This window comes from Corvus hawaiiensis, chromosome 1, assembly GCF_020740725.1.
Source record: "Corvus hawaiiensis isolate bCorHaw1 chromosome 1, bCorHaw1.pri.cur, whole genome shotgun sequence".
Taxonomy (NCBI): domain Eukaryota; kingdom Metazoa; phylum Chordata; class Aves; order Passeriformes; family Corvidae; genus Corvus; species Corvus hawaiiensis.
Window position 1 is genome coordinate 98,807,037 of NC_063213.1, and position 15,998 is coordinate 98,823,034.

Here is a 15,998-nt window from a genome sequence, read left to right on the forward strand (position 1 = left end):
CCCGGCCCCGCCGCCCCCCCCGGTAGCGGGACCGCCCCGGGAACGGGACCCCCGGCAACGGGACCGCCCCTCCCGGTGCCCCCCGGTGCCCCCCGGGCCGGGACCATGTCCTCGCGCTCCGCCCTGGCGGCGGGGAACGAGCGCAACGCGGACACGGTGAGGGGGGGGCGGCGGCACCGGGGGGAGGCCCCGGGGGGACCACCGGGAGGGGCCGGGTCGGGAGCGGAGGGGGCGGTGGGAATGATTTGGGGGCACCGGGGGAGAGATCCGAGAGGGGCCGGGGGGTACCGGGGGTGGGGCACCGGCGGTCCCGGTAAAGCGGCGGGGGTTGAACCGGGGGGGTCGCGAGGATGGACACGGGGGCGGGGGGGGCTCAGGGGTCAGCGGGAGCCCCGGGAATGGGTTAGGGGGGCTCAGGGGTTTTTTTTTGGGGGGGTCTCGAGGGTCTCACTGTGATATTTTAGGAGCCATCTCAGGGGTTTTGGGGCGGTCTCGGGGGTCTCACTGTGATATTTTGGGGGGCTCTCAGGGGGTCTCACTGTGACATTTTGGAGGGGTCCCACCCTTGCCATAATTTGGGAAGGGGTTCTTACTCCTCTGTGATTATTTTTGGGGTGGGGGTCTCACACCCTGCCCCAGTGATTTTTGGGGGTCTCACCGGCCCCTCCTCCGTGTCCCTCCCCCCAGCTGGCGGGCCCGGGGGGCAGCGGCCGCCCCGAGAAGGGCGGGGGGTGGTCGGGGCGCGGGGCCGGAGCCCCCCGGGGCCGGAACTCGCTGGGTGCCGAGGAGCCCCCCCACGTGGGCAACTACCGGCTGCTGCGGACCATCGGCAAGGGCAACTTCGCCAAGGTCAAGCTGGCCCGGCACGTGCTGACCGGCAGAGAGGTGGGCGGGGGGCTCGGGGGGTCCCGGCGGGGCTGGGGAGGGGGGGTTTGGGGTGGTTGCGGGCAGCGGGAGGGGGCTTGGGGACAAGAGGGGTCAGTGGGAGGGGGCTCACGGGAGAAATGGGGGTCCCAGGGGGTCTCTGAGGGGAGCTGGGGGCAGTTGGGGGGGTCCTGGGCAGCTGAGGAGGGGTCTCAGGGACACTGGGGAGCCTGGAGAGGGATCTCAGCGAATTCGGGACTGGTCTCAGGTGAATTGGGGTGGTGGGGAGGGGTCTCAGTGAATTTGGGGGGGTCTCTGGGAGTCACCTCCTTGCCCCCTCCCCTTTTTTTAGGTCGCCATTAAAATCATTGACAAGACGCAGCTGAACCCCACGAGCCTGCAGAAGGTGGGGAGGGGTCCTGGGGGGGTTTCCCCTCATTTGGGGGGGTTCCCTTAATTTGGGGAGGGGTCCTTTAATTTGGGGAGAGGTCCTGGCCCCCCTCACTGACCCTTCACTCCCCCCAGCTGTTTCGGGAAGTTCGGATCATGAAGGGGCTGAACCACCCCAACATCGGTGAGTGGGGGGGGGTCCCGGGGCTGGGGGGAGGTCAGGGGGGTGGGGAGGGGTCTCGGTGATGGAGAGGGGTCCCCAATGACCCCCCCTCCCAATGTGTCCCGCCCCCAGTGAAGCTGTTTGAGGTGATTGAGACGGAGAAGACGCTGTACCTGGTGATGGAGTACGCCAGCGCAGGTGGGAACCCCCCCGGGACCCCCCAGGGGACATCCTGAGACCCCCAGAGACCCCCCGACCCCTCCTGTGACACTGAGACACGCCAGGGGACACTGACCCCACCCAGGGACCCCCTGACTTCCCCCAGGGGACACTGAGACCCCCCAAGGACACCTTGTCCCCTTCCAGGGGACACTGAGATCCCCCAGGGGACACTGTCCCATCCCATCTCAGGTGTGGATTTGGGGTATTTTGGGGTCCCAGCCCCCCCAGATAATGGATTTTGGGGGATTTTGGGGGCTCAGCCCCCCAGGTTGGATTTCGGGGTCACCCCAGGTGTGTCTCCCCCCGCCAGGTGAGGTGTTCGATTACCTGGTGTCCCACGGGAGGATGAAGGAGAAGGAGGCGCGGGCCAAGTTCCGACAGGTGGGGACATCCCGGGGGGCCTTGGGGACATCTTGGGAGGGTTTGGGGACATCTGGGAGGGTTTGGGGACATTTGGGAGGGCTTGGGGACACCGTGGGGCCCCGTGGTGACAGTGCCACCCCCTGTCCCCAGATCGTCTCGGCCGTGCACTACTGCCACCAGAAGAACATCGTGCACAGGGACCTCAAGGTGGGACACGGGGACACCGGGGGTGGCACCGCGCGGAGGACCATGTCCGGCGTCGCTGTGGCCATCCTGGTGTCCGTGTCCTGGTGTCCCTGTCCTTGACCCTGTGTCCCTGTCCCACTGTCCCTGTGTCCATCCCAGTGTCCGTGTCCTGGTGTCCCTGTCCTCGTGCTGATGTCCCTGTCCTCATGCTGATGTCCCTGTCCCCGTGCTGATGTCCCCATGTCCCCGCTGATGTCCCCACCGATGTCCCTGCTGTCCCCAGGCCGAGAACCTGCTGCTGGACGCTGACGCCAACATCAAGATCGCAGATTTCGGGTTCAGCAACGAGTTCTCGCGGGGCTCCAAGCTGGACACGTTCTGCGGGTCCCCCCCCTACGCCGCCCCCGAGCTCTTCCAGGGCAAGAAGTACGACGGCCCCGAGGTGGACATCTGGAGCCTGGGGGTCATCCTGTACACGCTGGTCAGCGGCTCGCTGCCCTTCGACGGGCACAACCTCAAGGTGACCGTCACCATTTGTCACCTCCTGGTCACTCACGGTCAGCCCTGACCCTCCTCAGTCAGCCCCAAGCTCACCCCAATGTCACGGCTGGAGCTTGGGGTCACTTGGATCCACTGGTCAGGGGGTCAGTGCCCTTTGATGGGCACAATCTCAAAGTGACCGTCACCTCCTGTCACCTGCTGTCACCTCCTGTCACCTGGGACCCCCCCCCACACCCCTTGGTCCCCTCCAGGAGCTGCAGGGCCAGAGCTGTGTCCCCTCCTCTGTGCCCCCCACCCTGACCCCCGGTGACCCCAGGTGACCTTGAGTGACCCCAGGTGACCCTGCTGTCCCCCCCAGGAGCTGCGGGAGCGGGTCCTGCGGGGCAAGTACCGCGTCCCCTTTTACATGTCCACGGACTGCGAGAACATCTTGCGCCGCTTCCTGGTGCTCAACCCCGCCAAGCGCTGCACCCTCGAGGTCTGGGGGGTCCTGGAAGGGATTTGGGGGGGTTCTGAGGGGTCTTGAGGAGTTTTGGGGGGGTTTTGGGGGAGTTCTGGGGGGCTCTTGAGGGGTTTTGGGGGGATTTTGAGGGGTCCCAGGGGTTCTGGGAAGTCCTGTGAGGGGTTTTGGGGGGGTTCTGAGAGGTCCTGGAGGGTCCTGAGGGGTCTGGGGGTGTCACAAGAGGGTCTGGGGGTGTCCTCACGTCCCCCTGATGTCCCCCCTCAGCAAATCATGAAGGACAAGTGGATCAACATCGGCTATGAGGGGGACGAGCTGACGCCCTACACGGAGCCGCAGGAGGACTTTGGGGACACCAAACGCATCGGTGAGGGACGCGGGGACCGCGGGGGACAGCGGTGATGCCCCGCTGGCGCGGTGACAGCGCCGTGTGTCCCCCCCAGAGGTGATGGTGGGCATGGGGTACACGAGGGAGGAGATCAAGGAGGCGCTGAGCACCCACAAGTACAACGAGGTGACGGCCACCTACCTGCTGCTGGGGCGCCGGGGAGAGGTGAGTGACAGCAGGGACATTGGGGACATGGGGACGGCGGGGGACATTGAAGGGATTGGGGGGTCAGGGGGACCTTGGGGACATCGGGGACATTGAGGGCAATGGGGAGGATATGGGGACATGGGGACACGGCCACCTACCTGCTGCTGGGACGCTGGGGAGAGGTGGGTGACAGCGGGGACATCGGGGACATCATGGGTGTTGGGGATACTGGGGACACTGGGGGGACTGGGGACATTTGGGACCCGGGGACCTTGGGGGAATATTGGGGACTCTGGGGACATCGATGATGCTGTGACCCCGGGGGCAGCCCGAGGGTGGCAGTGGCCTGTCCCGGGGGGGGTGACAGGGGTGACCCTGGTGACACTGTGACCCCGGGGGCAGCCCGAGGGTGGCAGTGGCCTGTCCCTGTCCCTGTCGCGGCCACGGGGCCCGGCCGAGGCCCCCAACGGTGGCACCAAGTCGGGGACATCGGGGACCCACGGGAAGGGACAGCGTGGGGGCGGCCACCACCGGCAGCGGCGGCACAGCGACTTCTGTGAGTGACACTGGGGACATCGGGGGGGACACTGGGGACATCAGGGGACAAGGGGGGGTGCAGTGACTCTGTGAGTGACACTGGGGACATCAGGGACACCAGGGGGACATTGGGGACATCAGGGGACAAGGGGGGGCGCAGTGACTCTGTGAGTGACACTGGGAACATCGGGGGGACATTGGGGACATCAGGGACACAGGAACGGGGCGGGGGGGGCACAGCGACTCTGTGAGTGACCCCAGGGAGGGGGGAACAGACTGGGGGGTCTGGCCCCGCCGTCACCCGCTGTCCTCCCCTCAGTGTCCCCGTGCCCACCCTGGCACCCCTCAACTACCCCATGGAGGGGGGGGTCCCAGTGGGTTTTAATCCCCCCAAACCGCCCTGGGGGGGTCGCAGTGCGGTGTCCCCCCCTCCTGTGACTCCTTGTGACCCCCGTGTCCCTCCTGTCCCCTCCAGGTGGCCCCGCGCCCACCCCGGCGCCCCCCAAGCGCAGCCCCACCAGCGCCGGCGCCGCGGAGCTGCGGGAGGGGGTCGGGGTCGGGGGGGGCGCGGGGGTCGCCCCCCCCCCCCCGGCGGGGCAGCGGTGGCGGCCCCGGGGGAGTCCCGGGGGGAGGGCGCGGGGGTGGGGGGGGGGGCCGCCCCTCCCCCCTCCAGCCCCTTGGTCAGCAGCGCCCACAACCCCAACAAGGCCGAGATCCCCGAGCGGCACCCGGACAGCGCGGTGGGCACCGGGGGGGCACGGGGGGGCTGGGGGCACCTGGACAGCGTGGTGGGCACCGGGGGGGCACGGGGGGACTGGGGGCACCCGGACAGCGTGGTGGGCACGGGGGGGCTGGGGGCACCCGGACAGTGCGGTGGGCACCGGGGGGGCACGGGGGGGCTGGGGGCACCTGGACAGCGCAGTGGGCACTGGGGGGGTATGGGGGAGAAATGTGGGGCTGGGTGTGCTTGGGGGTGCTTGGGGGGCACAGGGGGGGTGGGAAATGTGGTTTGGGGGTGTCCCTGTGGGTCTGGGGGTGTCGCGGGGGTCTCTGTGGGTCTGGGGCTGTCCCCAAGGGTGACCCCGTGTCCCCCCCAGCCCCACGTGCCCCCCAGCGTGATGGGCCGCAGGAACACCTACGTGTGCTCCGAGCGCCCGGGGGGCGAGCGGCACCTGCTGCTGCCCAACGGCAAGGACAGGTGAGAGACCCCTCCCCAAATCCCCCAAATGCCCCCCAGATCCACCCGAACCACCCCGACCCCCCAAAACCCCCAAACCCACCCCGGGAGCGGCACCTGCTGCTGCCCAACGGCAAGGGCAGGTGAGAGACCCCTCGGCAAATTCACCTGCACCCCCAAAATCACCCCAAATCCACCTGTGCGCCCCCTGCTAACACCTGTCCCAGCATCACCAGTGCCACCAGTCCCCATCCCAGCACAGGGGCTGTGGGGCTGGGGGGGTCACCTGGAGGTCACCTGTGGGGGTCACCTGTGGGTGTCACCTGTGTCACCTGTGTCACCTGACCCCCCCCCGTGTCCCCCCAGCCTGTCCCGGCCGCCGCCGTCCCCCTCCAGCCACTCCCTGGGCGGGGCTCACCTGGCGCACCTGGCCCGGGGCTGCTCCGCCCGCAGCACCTTCCACGGCGGGGGGGGCGGGGGCGGCCGAGACCCCCGCGAGCGCCGGGGAGGGGGCGCGGGAGCCCCCCCCGCCCCCCCCCGCCTCGCCCCCCCCCCGCGCCCGCCGCCGCCTCCCCCCGGCCCCGGCCCACGGCCACGCTGCTCAGCAAGATCACCTCCAAACTGACCCGCAGGTGAGCGCACCTGGGGCCTTCGGCCTCACCTGGGGGGGTGCTCAGCCTCCTCATCCTCACCTGGGGGGGGGTCCTCATCCTCCTCATCCTCACCTGGGGCCTTCAGCCTCACCTGGGGGTCTTCCTCTACCTCCTTCTTCTCACCTGGGGTCTTCATCCCCCTCGTCCTCCTCACCTGGGAGCTTCGTCTTCCTCCTCCTCACCTGGGGCCTTCCTCCTCCTCCTCACCTGAGCACCTCCATCCCCTCTCTGCGCTCACCTGAGCCTTCCTCCCGCCCCTCCTCCTCCTCCCGGTCCCCGCTGTCCCCGCTCTGTTCCAGGGTGTCCCTTGACCCCTCCCGGCGCCAGAGCTCCAATCGCTGCGTGTCGGCCACGCCCGGCCCCGGTGCCACCAAGATCCGTAAGTGGCACCTGGGGACGCCTGTGTCACCTGTGTCATCTGGCCCAGTGTCCCCAGAGCCCGTCCCAGTGTCCCCAGTGCTCCCAGTGACACCAGTACCCACCCCCGGGACACCAGACCCTGTCCCAGTGCCACCAGTGTCACTGGGATCCCCCGCCCCGGTGCCACCAAGATCTGTAAGTGGCGCTTGAAACACCTGTGTCACCTCCTGGGAGACCTGTGTGACCTGGCCCAGTGTCCCCGGAGCCTGTCCCAGTGTCTCCAGTGACACCAGTAACACCAGTACCCATCCCAGTGCCCCCCAGTGCCACTGGGATCCACTGCCCTGGTGCCACTAAGATCTGTAAGTGGCACCTGTGGCACTTGTGACACCTGGCCCAGTGTCCCCAGTGCCCCCAGTGCTTCTCTGTCCCTTCTCTCTTTCCACCTTTCAGCCTCTGCTGCTGTCCGGGGAGGTTTGGGGGTATGGGGGATTTTTTGGGGGAGTATTTTGGGGGTCTGGGGCAGTTTTTGGGGGGGATTTTGCCTCCCCCCCGACCCCGCCGTGTACCCCCAGGGTCGCAGACGAACCTGCGGGAATCGGGGGACCTGCGCTCACAAGGTGGGTGCCGCCCCCTCTCCCTCCCCCCGGGGACCTCCCTGGGGAGCCCCCGCTGGCGCGGGGACCCCCGGGGGACCCCAGACCCACTGCTGCCCCCTCCCCCCAGTTGCCATCTACCTGGGGATCAAGCGGAAGCCGCCCCCCCGGCTGCTCCGAGGGGGGGGGGCTGTGACGGGGGGGCTCCACCGCCCCCCGCCCCTCCCCGCCTCCTCCTCCTCGCCGGGACTCCCCCGGGACCCCCCCGGGCCGCCCCTCCCCCGCTGCTGCCGCCGCCTGCACGGGGGGGGCCCCCGGGACCCCCGCGGGACCCCTGGGAGCACCCGGCTGCGGCTGTAGGGACCCCCCGGGACCCCCCGGGACCCTCGGAACCGCACCAGGACCCCCGGAATTGCACCGGGACCCCCCGGGACCCTTGGAATTGCACTGGGACCCCCCCCGGGACCAGACCGGGACCCCAGAACTGGACCAGGACCCCCGGAACCGGATCGGGACCACCATGGCTGCAGCTCCAGGGACCCCCCCCCAGAATCTCAGCGGGACCCCCAGAACCTGCTGGGGACCTCTGGAATCAGACCGAGACCCCCCCGGGACCCTCAGAACGAGACTGGGACCCCCCCGGGACCCTTGGAACCAGACCGGGACCCCTGGACACCCCCCCGGGACCCCCAGAACCGGCCCAGGGGGCCCCCCCTCAGCACCTGTGGCCGCACCGGGACCCCCCAGGACCCCCCCGGGACCCCCCTCGAGGGCTGGAGCAGCATCAGGACCCCCCGGGACCCCCCCCGGGGGCTGCGGTGGCACTGGGACCGCCCAGGACCCCCCTGGAGCCCCCCAAGGATTCAGCGATTTCCCCCCCAGTGTGGGACCAGCGGCGCTGGGACCCCCCCGGCCCCCCCGTGGGGACCTTGGGGACATTGCGGGGGGGCTTTGGGGGTCCAGCGGCTCCAGGACTAAGGTGCCAAGATTTTGGGGACCCCCGCGTGACCTGCGGCCCCCCCGGGGTCCCCCCGTGCCCCTTCCGTGTACAGTCTGTAAATACGGCCCTGGGCCCCCCCGAGCCCCCCGTGCCCCCCCCATTTTTAAGTTATTCCTGCCCCGATCTGTCCCCCCGCCCCCCCCAAATAAACATAGGGACCCCCACCCTCGGCGTCTGCGTCTGGGGGCGGGTCCCGTGTGGCGATCTGGGGAGGGGGCGGGGCTGGGTTCGGGGTGGGGGGCGCGGGGGGGTCCCGGGGGCGGTGGGGGATGGGAGCCCCGCCCCCACTCAGGGGGCGTGGCCAGCACGGCGACCCCCCCCTTATATGGTCGGGTTGTGGGCGTGGCCACCGCGGACTCCCGCCATGGCCCCCAGGGGGCGAGGCCACACAACTCCTTATAAGGCCACCGAGCGGGCGTGTCCGGCTCGCCGTGCACGCGCGCTCCAGCCAATCAGGCCCCGCCGCCGCCTCACCGCCCCCCTCGCCCGCCAATCAGCGTTCGCCCCGCTGTTTGGCCACGCCCCCGGCGAAGATGGCGGCGCTGCGGGCGCTGCGGTGGCGGCGGCGGCTCCCGGGGCTCGTCCCGCGGCGGCTCCTGGGGACGGCCGTGAGTGCGACAGGGGGCACCGAGCGGGGGACAGAGGGGCCCCGTGTCCCCCCTCCGGGTCCCCCTGTCCTGTCCCGTGTTTGCCCCGTGCTGTCCCCGTGTCCTGTTCCGGTGTCCCCTGTGCCGCTGTTCCCGTGTCCCCTCATCCCCGTGTCCCTCTGTTCCGTCCCGGTGTCCCCCGCTCCTGTCCCCTGTCCCCACATCGCGATGTCCGCGTTTTGCCCCCGTCCCATCCCGGGGTCCCGCTGTCCCTGTGTCGGCTCCGTTCCCGGTCACTGTCCCCGCAGCGCTGGAGAAGCCGCGGCACACCCGGGGTCCCTTTTTGGGGATTTGGGGGCCCTCGGTGCCACCGCCGTGTCCCCAATCCCCGCAGGAATCCCCCGAGGAGCGGCCGCAGTTCCCGGGGGCCTCGGCGGAGTTTGCGGAGCGCCTGGAGTTCATCCAGCCCAACGTCCTGGCCGGGATCCCGGTGTACCGGGTCATGGACCGGCAGGGACACGTCCTGCGGCCCAGCGAGGACCCTCAGGTGAGCGGGACAGGGGACACCTGGCACAGGCGATGTCCCACCAGGTGACACCTCACACACACAAGGTCCAGGCAGGTGCGCCCTGTGTAGGTGACCTCCAGCCACGTGACAGAACTGTCACCGCCAGCTGCTCGAACACACAGTGCCCAGGCAGGTGACACCCCAAACAGGTGGCCCTGTCCAGGTTGCCCCCAGGTGCCCCCAGGTGACCCCGGGTGTCCCCGTCCCTGCAGCTGCCCAAGGAGCAGGTGCTGAAGCTCTACAAGACGATGACGCTGCTCAACACCATGGACCGGATCCTCTACGAGTCCCAGCGTCAGGTACGGCTGTGGGCTCACCTGGAGGGGCCTCACCTGGCGGCTCCAGGGCTCTGGGTGCCCAATCCCGGTTTTCCAGGGCCGCATCTCCTTCTACATGACCAACTACGGCGAGGAGGGCACGCACGTGGGCAGCGCCGCCGCGCTCGAAGCCTCCGACCTCGTCTTCGGGCAGTACCGCGAGGCAGGTGAGGCTCAGGTGGGACAGGTGGGCACACGGGAGATGGATTTTGGGGGGATCAAGCCCAGATTTGGGCTCCGTGTGTGCCAGGGATGCCCCTGGAGCTGCTCCTGGTGTTTTGGGACGCTGGCGATCCCTGGAATGTGAGGGACAGGTGAGGCTCAGGTGGGACAGGTGAGATGGAATTGGGGTGAATCCATCCCAAATTTGGGATCCTGCTGTGCCAGGGATGCCCCTGGAGTTGTTCCTGGCACTCCAGGAACAGGTGGGACAAGTGAGGCACAGGGGAGATGGATTTTGGGGGAATCAATCCCAAATTTGGGTTCCAGGGGGGTTTCTGTACCAGGGATGCCCCTGGAGCTGTTCCTGGTGTCTTGGGAACACCGGTGATCCTGGGAAGGGGTGACACAGTTGGGGACAGGTGTAACAGGTGACACAGGTGAAGGACAGGTGACCCAGGCGTGGCATAGGTGACCCAGGTGAGCCCGGATCCGTGTCCCCAGGTGTGCTGCTGTACCGCGGGTACCCCCTGGAGCTGTTCATGGCCCAGTGCTACGGCAACGCCAGCGACCCCGGCAAGGGCCGGCAGATGCCGGTGCACTACGGCTGCCCCGAGCGCCACTTTGTCACCATCTCGTCCCCCCTGGCCACGCAGATCCCGCAAGGTGATGCACCTGGAGCTGGCCCCGGTCCCGCCCCGTGTCCCTGGGGTCCGTCCTGTCCCTCTCCGTAACTGCCAGGGAGCCCCAGTCCCACCCCTGCACCGGCTCCCCGCAGCCGGGTGGCACTGGCTGGGTCCCTGTGTTGTGGCACCTGTCCCTGCTCTGTGTCCCTGTGCCCTGTCCCTGCTCCGTGTCCTTCATTCCCTGCTCCGTGTCCCTGTCCCGTGTCCCTGTCCCATGTCCCTGCTCCGTGTCACTGCTCCGTGTCCCTGTTCCATGTCCCTGCTCCATGCACCTGTCACGTCTCTGCTCCGTGTCCCTGTTCCGTGTCCCTGCTCCGTGTCCCCGTCCCGTGTCCCTGCTCTGTGTCCCTGTCCCGTGTCCCTGATCCGTGTCCCTGCTCCGTGTCCCTGTCACATGTCCCTGCTCTGTGTCCCTGCTCCGTGTCCCTGTCCCCTGTCTCTGCTCCGTGTCCCTGTCCCGTGTCCCTGATCCGTGTCCCTGCTCCGTGTCCCTGCTCCGTGTCCCTCATTCCCTGCTCCGTGTCCCTGTCCTGTGTCCCTGTCCCGTGTCCTTCATTCCCAGATCCGTGTCCCTGCTCCATCCCAACCCATTCCATAATTCCCCATTCCCCCCCTCCACCTGCCCCCACCCCCCTCCAACCGACCCCTCTCCCCTCTGACCCTTTTTCCCCCAAATTCTCCTAATTTCTCCCCGAATTCCCGCTTTCCCGGGGCTCAGCTGTGGGAGCCGCCTACGCCATCAAGCGCGCGGACGCCAGCCGGGCCGTGGTCTGCTATTTCGGGGAGGGGGCCGCGAGCGAGGGCGATGCCCACGCCGGCTTCAACTTCGCCGCCACCCTGGAGTGTCCCATCGTCTTCTTCTGCCGCAACAACGGCTACGCCATCTCCACCCCCACCTCCGAGCAGTACCGGGGCGACGGCATCGGTGGGAAGCGGGAGAACGGCGAAATCGGGGCCGTGGAGGGGGCTTGGGGGGAAATCGGGCAGTTCTAGGGGGGATTTTGGAGGTGATTCTCTTGCTCGTGTGGAGGTGGACAAGGGGGAGATCCCTGGGATTTAGGGGAGGAGGAGATTTGGGATTTTGAGGTGGGAGATCCCTGGGGTTTTGGGGGAAAAGCCCTGGGATTTGGGGGGAGTGGGGTCCTTGGCATTTTGGGGCAAAAGCCCTGGGAATTTGAGGAGGAACGGCCAAGATTTGGGGCGGGGAGATCCCTGGGGTTTTGGGGGAAAAGTTCTGGGATTTTGGGGCAGGAGAGATCCCTGCGAGTTTGGGGAAGGAGTCCCGGGAATTTGGGACAGAATCTCTGGGATTTGGGCAGAAAGAGCACTGGGGATTTTGAGGAAGGAACCTCAGGAATTTGAGAAGGAACAGCCGGAATTTTGGGGAGCGAGATTCCTGGGATTTTGGGGAGGATTTCGGACACCAACCCCCAGGATTTTGGGGCACTTTGGGGCAGCAGCATGGGTTCCAGCGTCCCGGGGGGCTCAGGATGGCGTTTCCCGGGCTCTGATCCCGCGCTCCCGGCAGCGGCGCGCGGACCCGGCTACGGGCTGCTGTCCATCCGGGTGGACGGCAACGACGTCTTCGCCGTGTACAACGCCACGCGGGAGGCGCGGCGCCGCGCCGTGGCCGAGAACCAGCCCTTCCTCATCGAGGCCATGACCTACCGGTGCGGGCTTCCGGAACGTTCCTCGGGAACGCGGCTCGGGAACGCCGTGAGCCCCCCAGAGAAGCTCCCGGTTCCCCCAGGGTTTTCCCACGGGGTTTTGGGATCCCCCCAGCTTCCCCCTCCCCCCCCCCCAAAAAAAACCCGTTCTCGTGGTTTTCCGCCCGTTTTTCCCCGTTTCCCGTGGATTTTCCATGGATTTTCTGCCTATTTTTCCCTATTCTTTCAGGATCCCCCAATCTCCTCAAAAAGACCCCGTTTCCCGTGGTTTTCCGCCCGATTTCCCGCATTTTCCGTGGATTTTCTGCCCGGTTTTCTTCATTTCCCAAGGATTTTCCCCCATTCTTCCAGGATTACCCCCAAAAAACCCATTTCCCATGGATTTCCCACCCGTTTTTCCCCATTTCCCATGGATTTTCTGCCTGGTTTTCCTCATTCTTCCACAATTCCTCCCCCAGAAACCCCAACTTCCCACAGATTTCCCATGGATTTTCTGCCTGTTTTTTCCTCATTTCCCATGGATTTCCCACCCATTCCTCCCCATCCTTCCAAGACTCCCAAAAAACCCAATTTCCCATGGATTTCCCACCCATTTTTCCCCATTTCCCGCGGATTTCCCGCCCGTTTTTCCCCGTTCTTCCGGGATCTCTCCCCAAAACCCCATTTTCCATGGATTTCCCCCCCTCCCAGGATCGGGCACCACAGCACCAGCGACGACAGCTCCGCGTACAGATCCGTGGATGAGGTGAATTACTGGGACAAGCAGGACCACCCCATCTCGCGCCTGCGGCACTACATGGCCAACCGCGGCTGGTGGGACGAGGAGGAGGAGAAGGGCTGGAGGAAGAGCTCCAGGAAAATGGTCATTCCCGAGGGACTTCAGGGGTTTTGGGGCGGGAAGTTGAGGTTTCGGGATTTCGGGGTGGGAGGGTGCTGGGGGTTTTTGGGGAAAAGAGCCCTGGGATTTGGGAGAGGAACATTCGGGATTTTGGAGTGGGGAATCATCAGGATTTAGGGGAAGAATGTCTGGGATTTAGGGAGGGAAATCCTTGGGATTCTGGGGAGGGAGCCCTGGGATTTTGGGAAGAATAACCAGGATTCTGGGGCAGGGAATGCCCCGCATTCTGGGCAAGAACACCTGGGACTGTGGGACAGGAATCTCTGGGAATGCTTGGGGCAGGAACCCCCGGGATTTCAGCCCAGGGAATCGCCCAATCTCAGGGAAGAACGCGCGGGATTCGGGGCATTTTCTTGGGGGCGAATCCCGGGATGTGGGGCTGGAACGAGCGGGAATTGCGGGCGGCGTTCCCGCAGGTGCTGGAGGCGTTCGAGCAGGCGGAGCGGGAGCCGAAGCCGCCGCCTCACCTGCTCTTCTCCGACGTCTACCTGGAGATGCCCCCGCGGCTGCGCCGGCAGTGCGCGGAGCTGGAGCGGCACCTGGAGACCTACGGGGAGCACTACCCGCTCCAGCAGTTCCAGAAGTGATCCCGGCATTCCCGGGAATTCCCTGGAATTCCCTCAGTGCCCCCGGAATTCCCTGAGCACCCCCAGATCTGCTGGGAAAGCCCCCAAATGCACCCTTTTCCCCCCAGAGCCGCTCTGATCCTGACCCCAAAATCCACCTGGAGACACCCCCCCCCCCTGCCCAGGGAGCCTTTCCCACTCCAGCGGTTCCAGAAGCGATCCCAGGAATTCCTGGGAATTCCCTGGAATTCCGTCAGCACCCTCAGAATTCCCTGAGCACCCCCAGATCCACCCTGACCCCCCAATAAATTATTTGGGAGAGGAATTTTGGGGAAGGATCCCTGGGGCTCTGGGAGTGGATCCCCGGGATTTTGGGGACAAGTCCTGGGATTTTGGGGAGGAGGATCCTAAAAATTTTGTGAAGAGAACCTTGGGGCTTCAGGGAGGGAAATCCCTGGGATTTCGGGGAAGGATTCCGGGGATTTTGGGAAGGGATCTCCGGGATTTTGGGGTAGGGTATCCCTAGGATTTTTGGGGAAGAATTCCCAGGACCTGGGGGCAGGGAGTGCCCGCGATTTTTAGGGAAGGATCCCTGGGATTTGAAGGCTCTGGAAACATCAACCCCCTCCCCACCTTTTCTCCCAAAAAAACCCCAAATCCACAGAAAAAGAAGGGATTTATTTTTGGGGGGGTCCCAGGGGGGCCCCGGGCTCGGCCATTCCCAGGACCCGGCACCCCGGGAGCGCCTCCTCCAGCAGTGCCCGGAGCAGCCCCGGGCTGGGCACCAAGAGCCCGGAGACATCCAGGGACCGCAGCTCCCTGCGGGGGACAGCACTGGGAGCACTGGGAGGTCCCCAGGTGACCCCCCTGAGGTGGTGCAGGGTGACCTGGGGACACTGAGGGAACACTGGGGGACATTGGGGGACACCGGGGTGACACTGGGAGACACTGGGGGACATTGGGGGGACACTGGGGATGCTGAGGGACATTGGGGGACACCGAGGGACACTGGGGTGACACTGGGGGACACTGGGGGACACTGGGGTGACACTGGGGACACTGAAGGACACTGGGGTGACACTGGGGGGGGACAGGTGGCACCGAGGGCCTCACCTGAGGTGGTGCAGCGTGGCCAGGCCCCGCTCGGTGACCTGGGGACACCGGGCCAGCGCCAGGTGCTGCAGGGTGGCCCCAAAGACGTGGAGCCGGCCCAGGGCCCAATCGGACACGTGGGGACATCCTGAGAGGTCCAGGTGGGACAGGTGGGACAGGGACACTGCGGGGGGACAGCGGGACCCTGGGTGTGACCCCGGGTGTGGCCCCGGGTGGGACAGGGAGGGTTTTGGGGGTCCCCAGGTGGGACAGGTGAGTCCAGGGTGGGCCCAGGTGTCCCCAGGAGGTTTTGGGCGGGGGGTCCCAGGGGCTTAGGGGGCTTGGGGGATTTTGGGGTGGTTTTGGGGTGCTCCGGGGCCTTACCCAGGTTGTCCAGCCCCCGGTAGGTGATGGGGGTCCCGCTGAGGTCGATGCCCACCACGGGCAGGTGCCGCAGCCGGGGCAGCTCCGAGCGGCTCCCGGGGCGGATCCAGCGCTGCTGCCCCAGAAACCTGCGGGGCCAGAGCCCCAAAACCCGCGGGGTTTGAGGGGTCAGGGCCGGGACCCCTCCAGGTGGGGCAGGGACACCCCAAAAAGGGGAGGGGGCTCACCTGACCCCCCCCCCCGCAGGCCAAAGTGAACTCGGCGGCTGCGACATCGTCCCCAAAGGTGTCCCTGGGGGACTGGGGGTACCTGGGGGGGGGACACACCTGGTGAGACCCCGAAACCCCCAAATTCTGCCTCACCTCAGGGGGGACACACCTGGCGAGCCCCCCCAGGGACAGGTGAGCCCCCCCCCACCTCTCTCCCCACCTGCCCCTCACACCTGGGCGCACCTGCCTGACACCGCCTACCCCAAATTTCGGGGTCCCCCTCCCCACTTTCGGGGTCCCCCCTCACTCACGCGTTGACGTTCTGCAGCCGCCACCGCTGGGCCCAACCTGCGACGGCGCCCAGGCGCTGCGCCCACCTGTCCAGGTGTGCCCGGAGCCCCCCCGAGCCCTCCCGGCGCTGCCCCGGGGAGGGGCGCAGGGCGGGGGCGCCGCGGGACGCCCCGATCTGGGGGGAGAGAAACGGGGGGGAGACGGGTGAGGGGGGACACCCCTGGGGGGCGCTCAGAACCCCCAAAATCGCCCCAAACCGCCCCCGCCCCAAATTCAGGGGTGGTGCCGGGGGTTCCCCCGTCCCTGGGGGGGGTCTCAGGGGTCTCCCCCCCCCCTCAGGTAACCCCGGGCCACTCACCGCCCTCAGCGCCGCCATCTTCGCCGCGTCACGTGACTCGCGGGTCACGTGGCCACGCCCATTTCCGGGTGCGGCCACGCCCCCACTGCCCCGGTGGTGTCGCCCCCTGGCGGGCCTGGGGGGGATTGAGGGTCGGGGGGGAAGCGGAGAATTTTGGGGGGTCCCAAAGACCCCCTGACCCCCCCCTAGACCCTCCTAAGCCCCCACAA

The 15,998-nt window shown here is 67.2% G+C and overlaps 3 protein-coding genes across 3 annotated transcripts; 2 read left to right on the forward strand and 1 right to left on the reverse strand.

Moving 5' to 3' along the window:
* The first annotated feature begins 11 nt into the window (after positions 1-11).
* Positions 12-7,629, forward strand: LOC125334203 (MAP/microtubule affinity-regulating kinase 4-like). The gene is given in 20 exon segments (XM_048320830.1): positions 12-156; positions 688-885; positions 1,217-1,270; positions 1,390-1,438; positions 1,550-1,615; positions 1,950-2,020; positions 2,153-2,209; positions 2,472-2,708; positions 3,048-3,167; positions 3,417-3,516; positions 3,593-3,702; positions 4,087-4,240; positions 4,697-4,794; positions 4,854-4,961; positions 5,319-5,419; positions 5,765-5,930; positions 5,933-6,030; positions 6,351-6,430; positions 6,987-7,031; positions 7,138-7,629. Coding segments are annotated over 20 exon segments (2,193 nt in total). The 5' UTR covers positions 12-105; the 3' UTR covers positions 7,368-7,629.
* Positions 7,630-8,505: 876 nt separating this feature from the next.
* Positions 8,506-13,780, forward strand: BCKDHA (branched chain keto acid dehydrogenase E1 subunit alpha). The gene is made up of 9 exons (XM_048320844.1): positions 8,506-8,615; positions 8,989-9,141; positions 9,375-9,461; positions 9,538-9,646; positions 10,143-10,304; positions 11,043-11,249; positions 11,853-11,994; positions 12,682-12,853; positions 13,306-13,780. The coding sequence occupies exons 1-9, from the start codon at positions 8,541-8,543 to the stop codon at positions 13,474-13,476; spliced, it is 1,278 nt and encodes a 425-aa protein (XP_048176801.1). The 5' UTR covers positions 8,506-8,540; the 3' UTR covers positions 13,477-13,780.
* A 334-nt stretch (positions 13,781-14,114) lies between these two features.
* DMAC2 (distal membrane arm assembly component 2) lies at positions 14,115-15,882 on the reverse strand. The gene is made up of 6 exons (XM_048320857.1): positions 15,790-15,882; positions 15,452-15,606; positions 15,164-15,240; positions 14,932-15,063; positions 14,569-14,731; positions 14,115-14,274 (listed from the first exon to the last, which is right to left on the reverse strand). The coding sequence occupies exons 1-6, from the start codon at positions 15,805-15,807 to the stop codon at positions 14,133-14,135; spliced, it is 687 nt and encodes a 228-aa protein (XP_048176814.1). The 5' UTR covers positions 15,808-15,882; the 3' UTR covers positions 14,115-14,132.
* Positions 15,883-15,998: the final 116 nt, after the last annotated feature.

Bases quoted from the DNA above. Each gene is read 5' to 3' on its own strand.
- BCKDHA (XM_048320844.1), top strand. From the start codon at position 8,541: ATGGCGGCGCTGCGGGCGCTGCGGTGGCGGCGGCGGCTCCCGGGGCTC. The intron at 9,142-9,374 runs GTGAGCGGGACA...CCGTCCCTGCAG, and splicing joins GGCCCAGCGAGGACCCTCAG to CTGCCCAAGGAGCAGGTGCT. The intron at 10,305-11,042 runs GTGATGCACCTG...CCCGGGGCTCAG, and splicing joins GGCCACGCAGATCCCGCAAG to CTGTGGGAGCCGCCTACGCC.
- DMAC2 (XM_048320857.1), bottom strand. The intron at 14,732-14,931 runs GTAAGGCCCCGG...GTCCCCCCGCAG, and splicing joins CCGGGGGCTGGACAACCTGG to TGTCCCTGTCCCACCTGTCC. The intron at 14,275-14,568 runs GTGAGGCCCTCG...TGTCCCCCGCAG, and splicing joins GCCACGCTGCACCACCTCAG to GGAGCTGCGGTCCCTGGATG.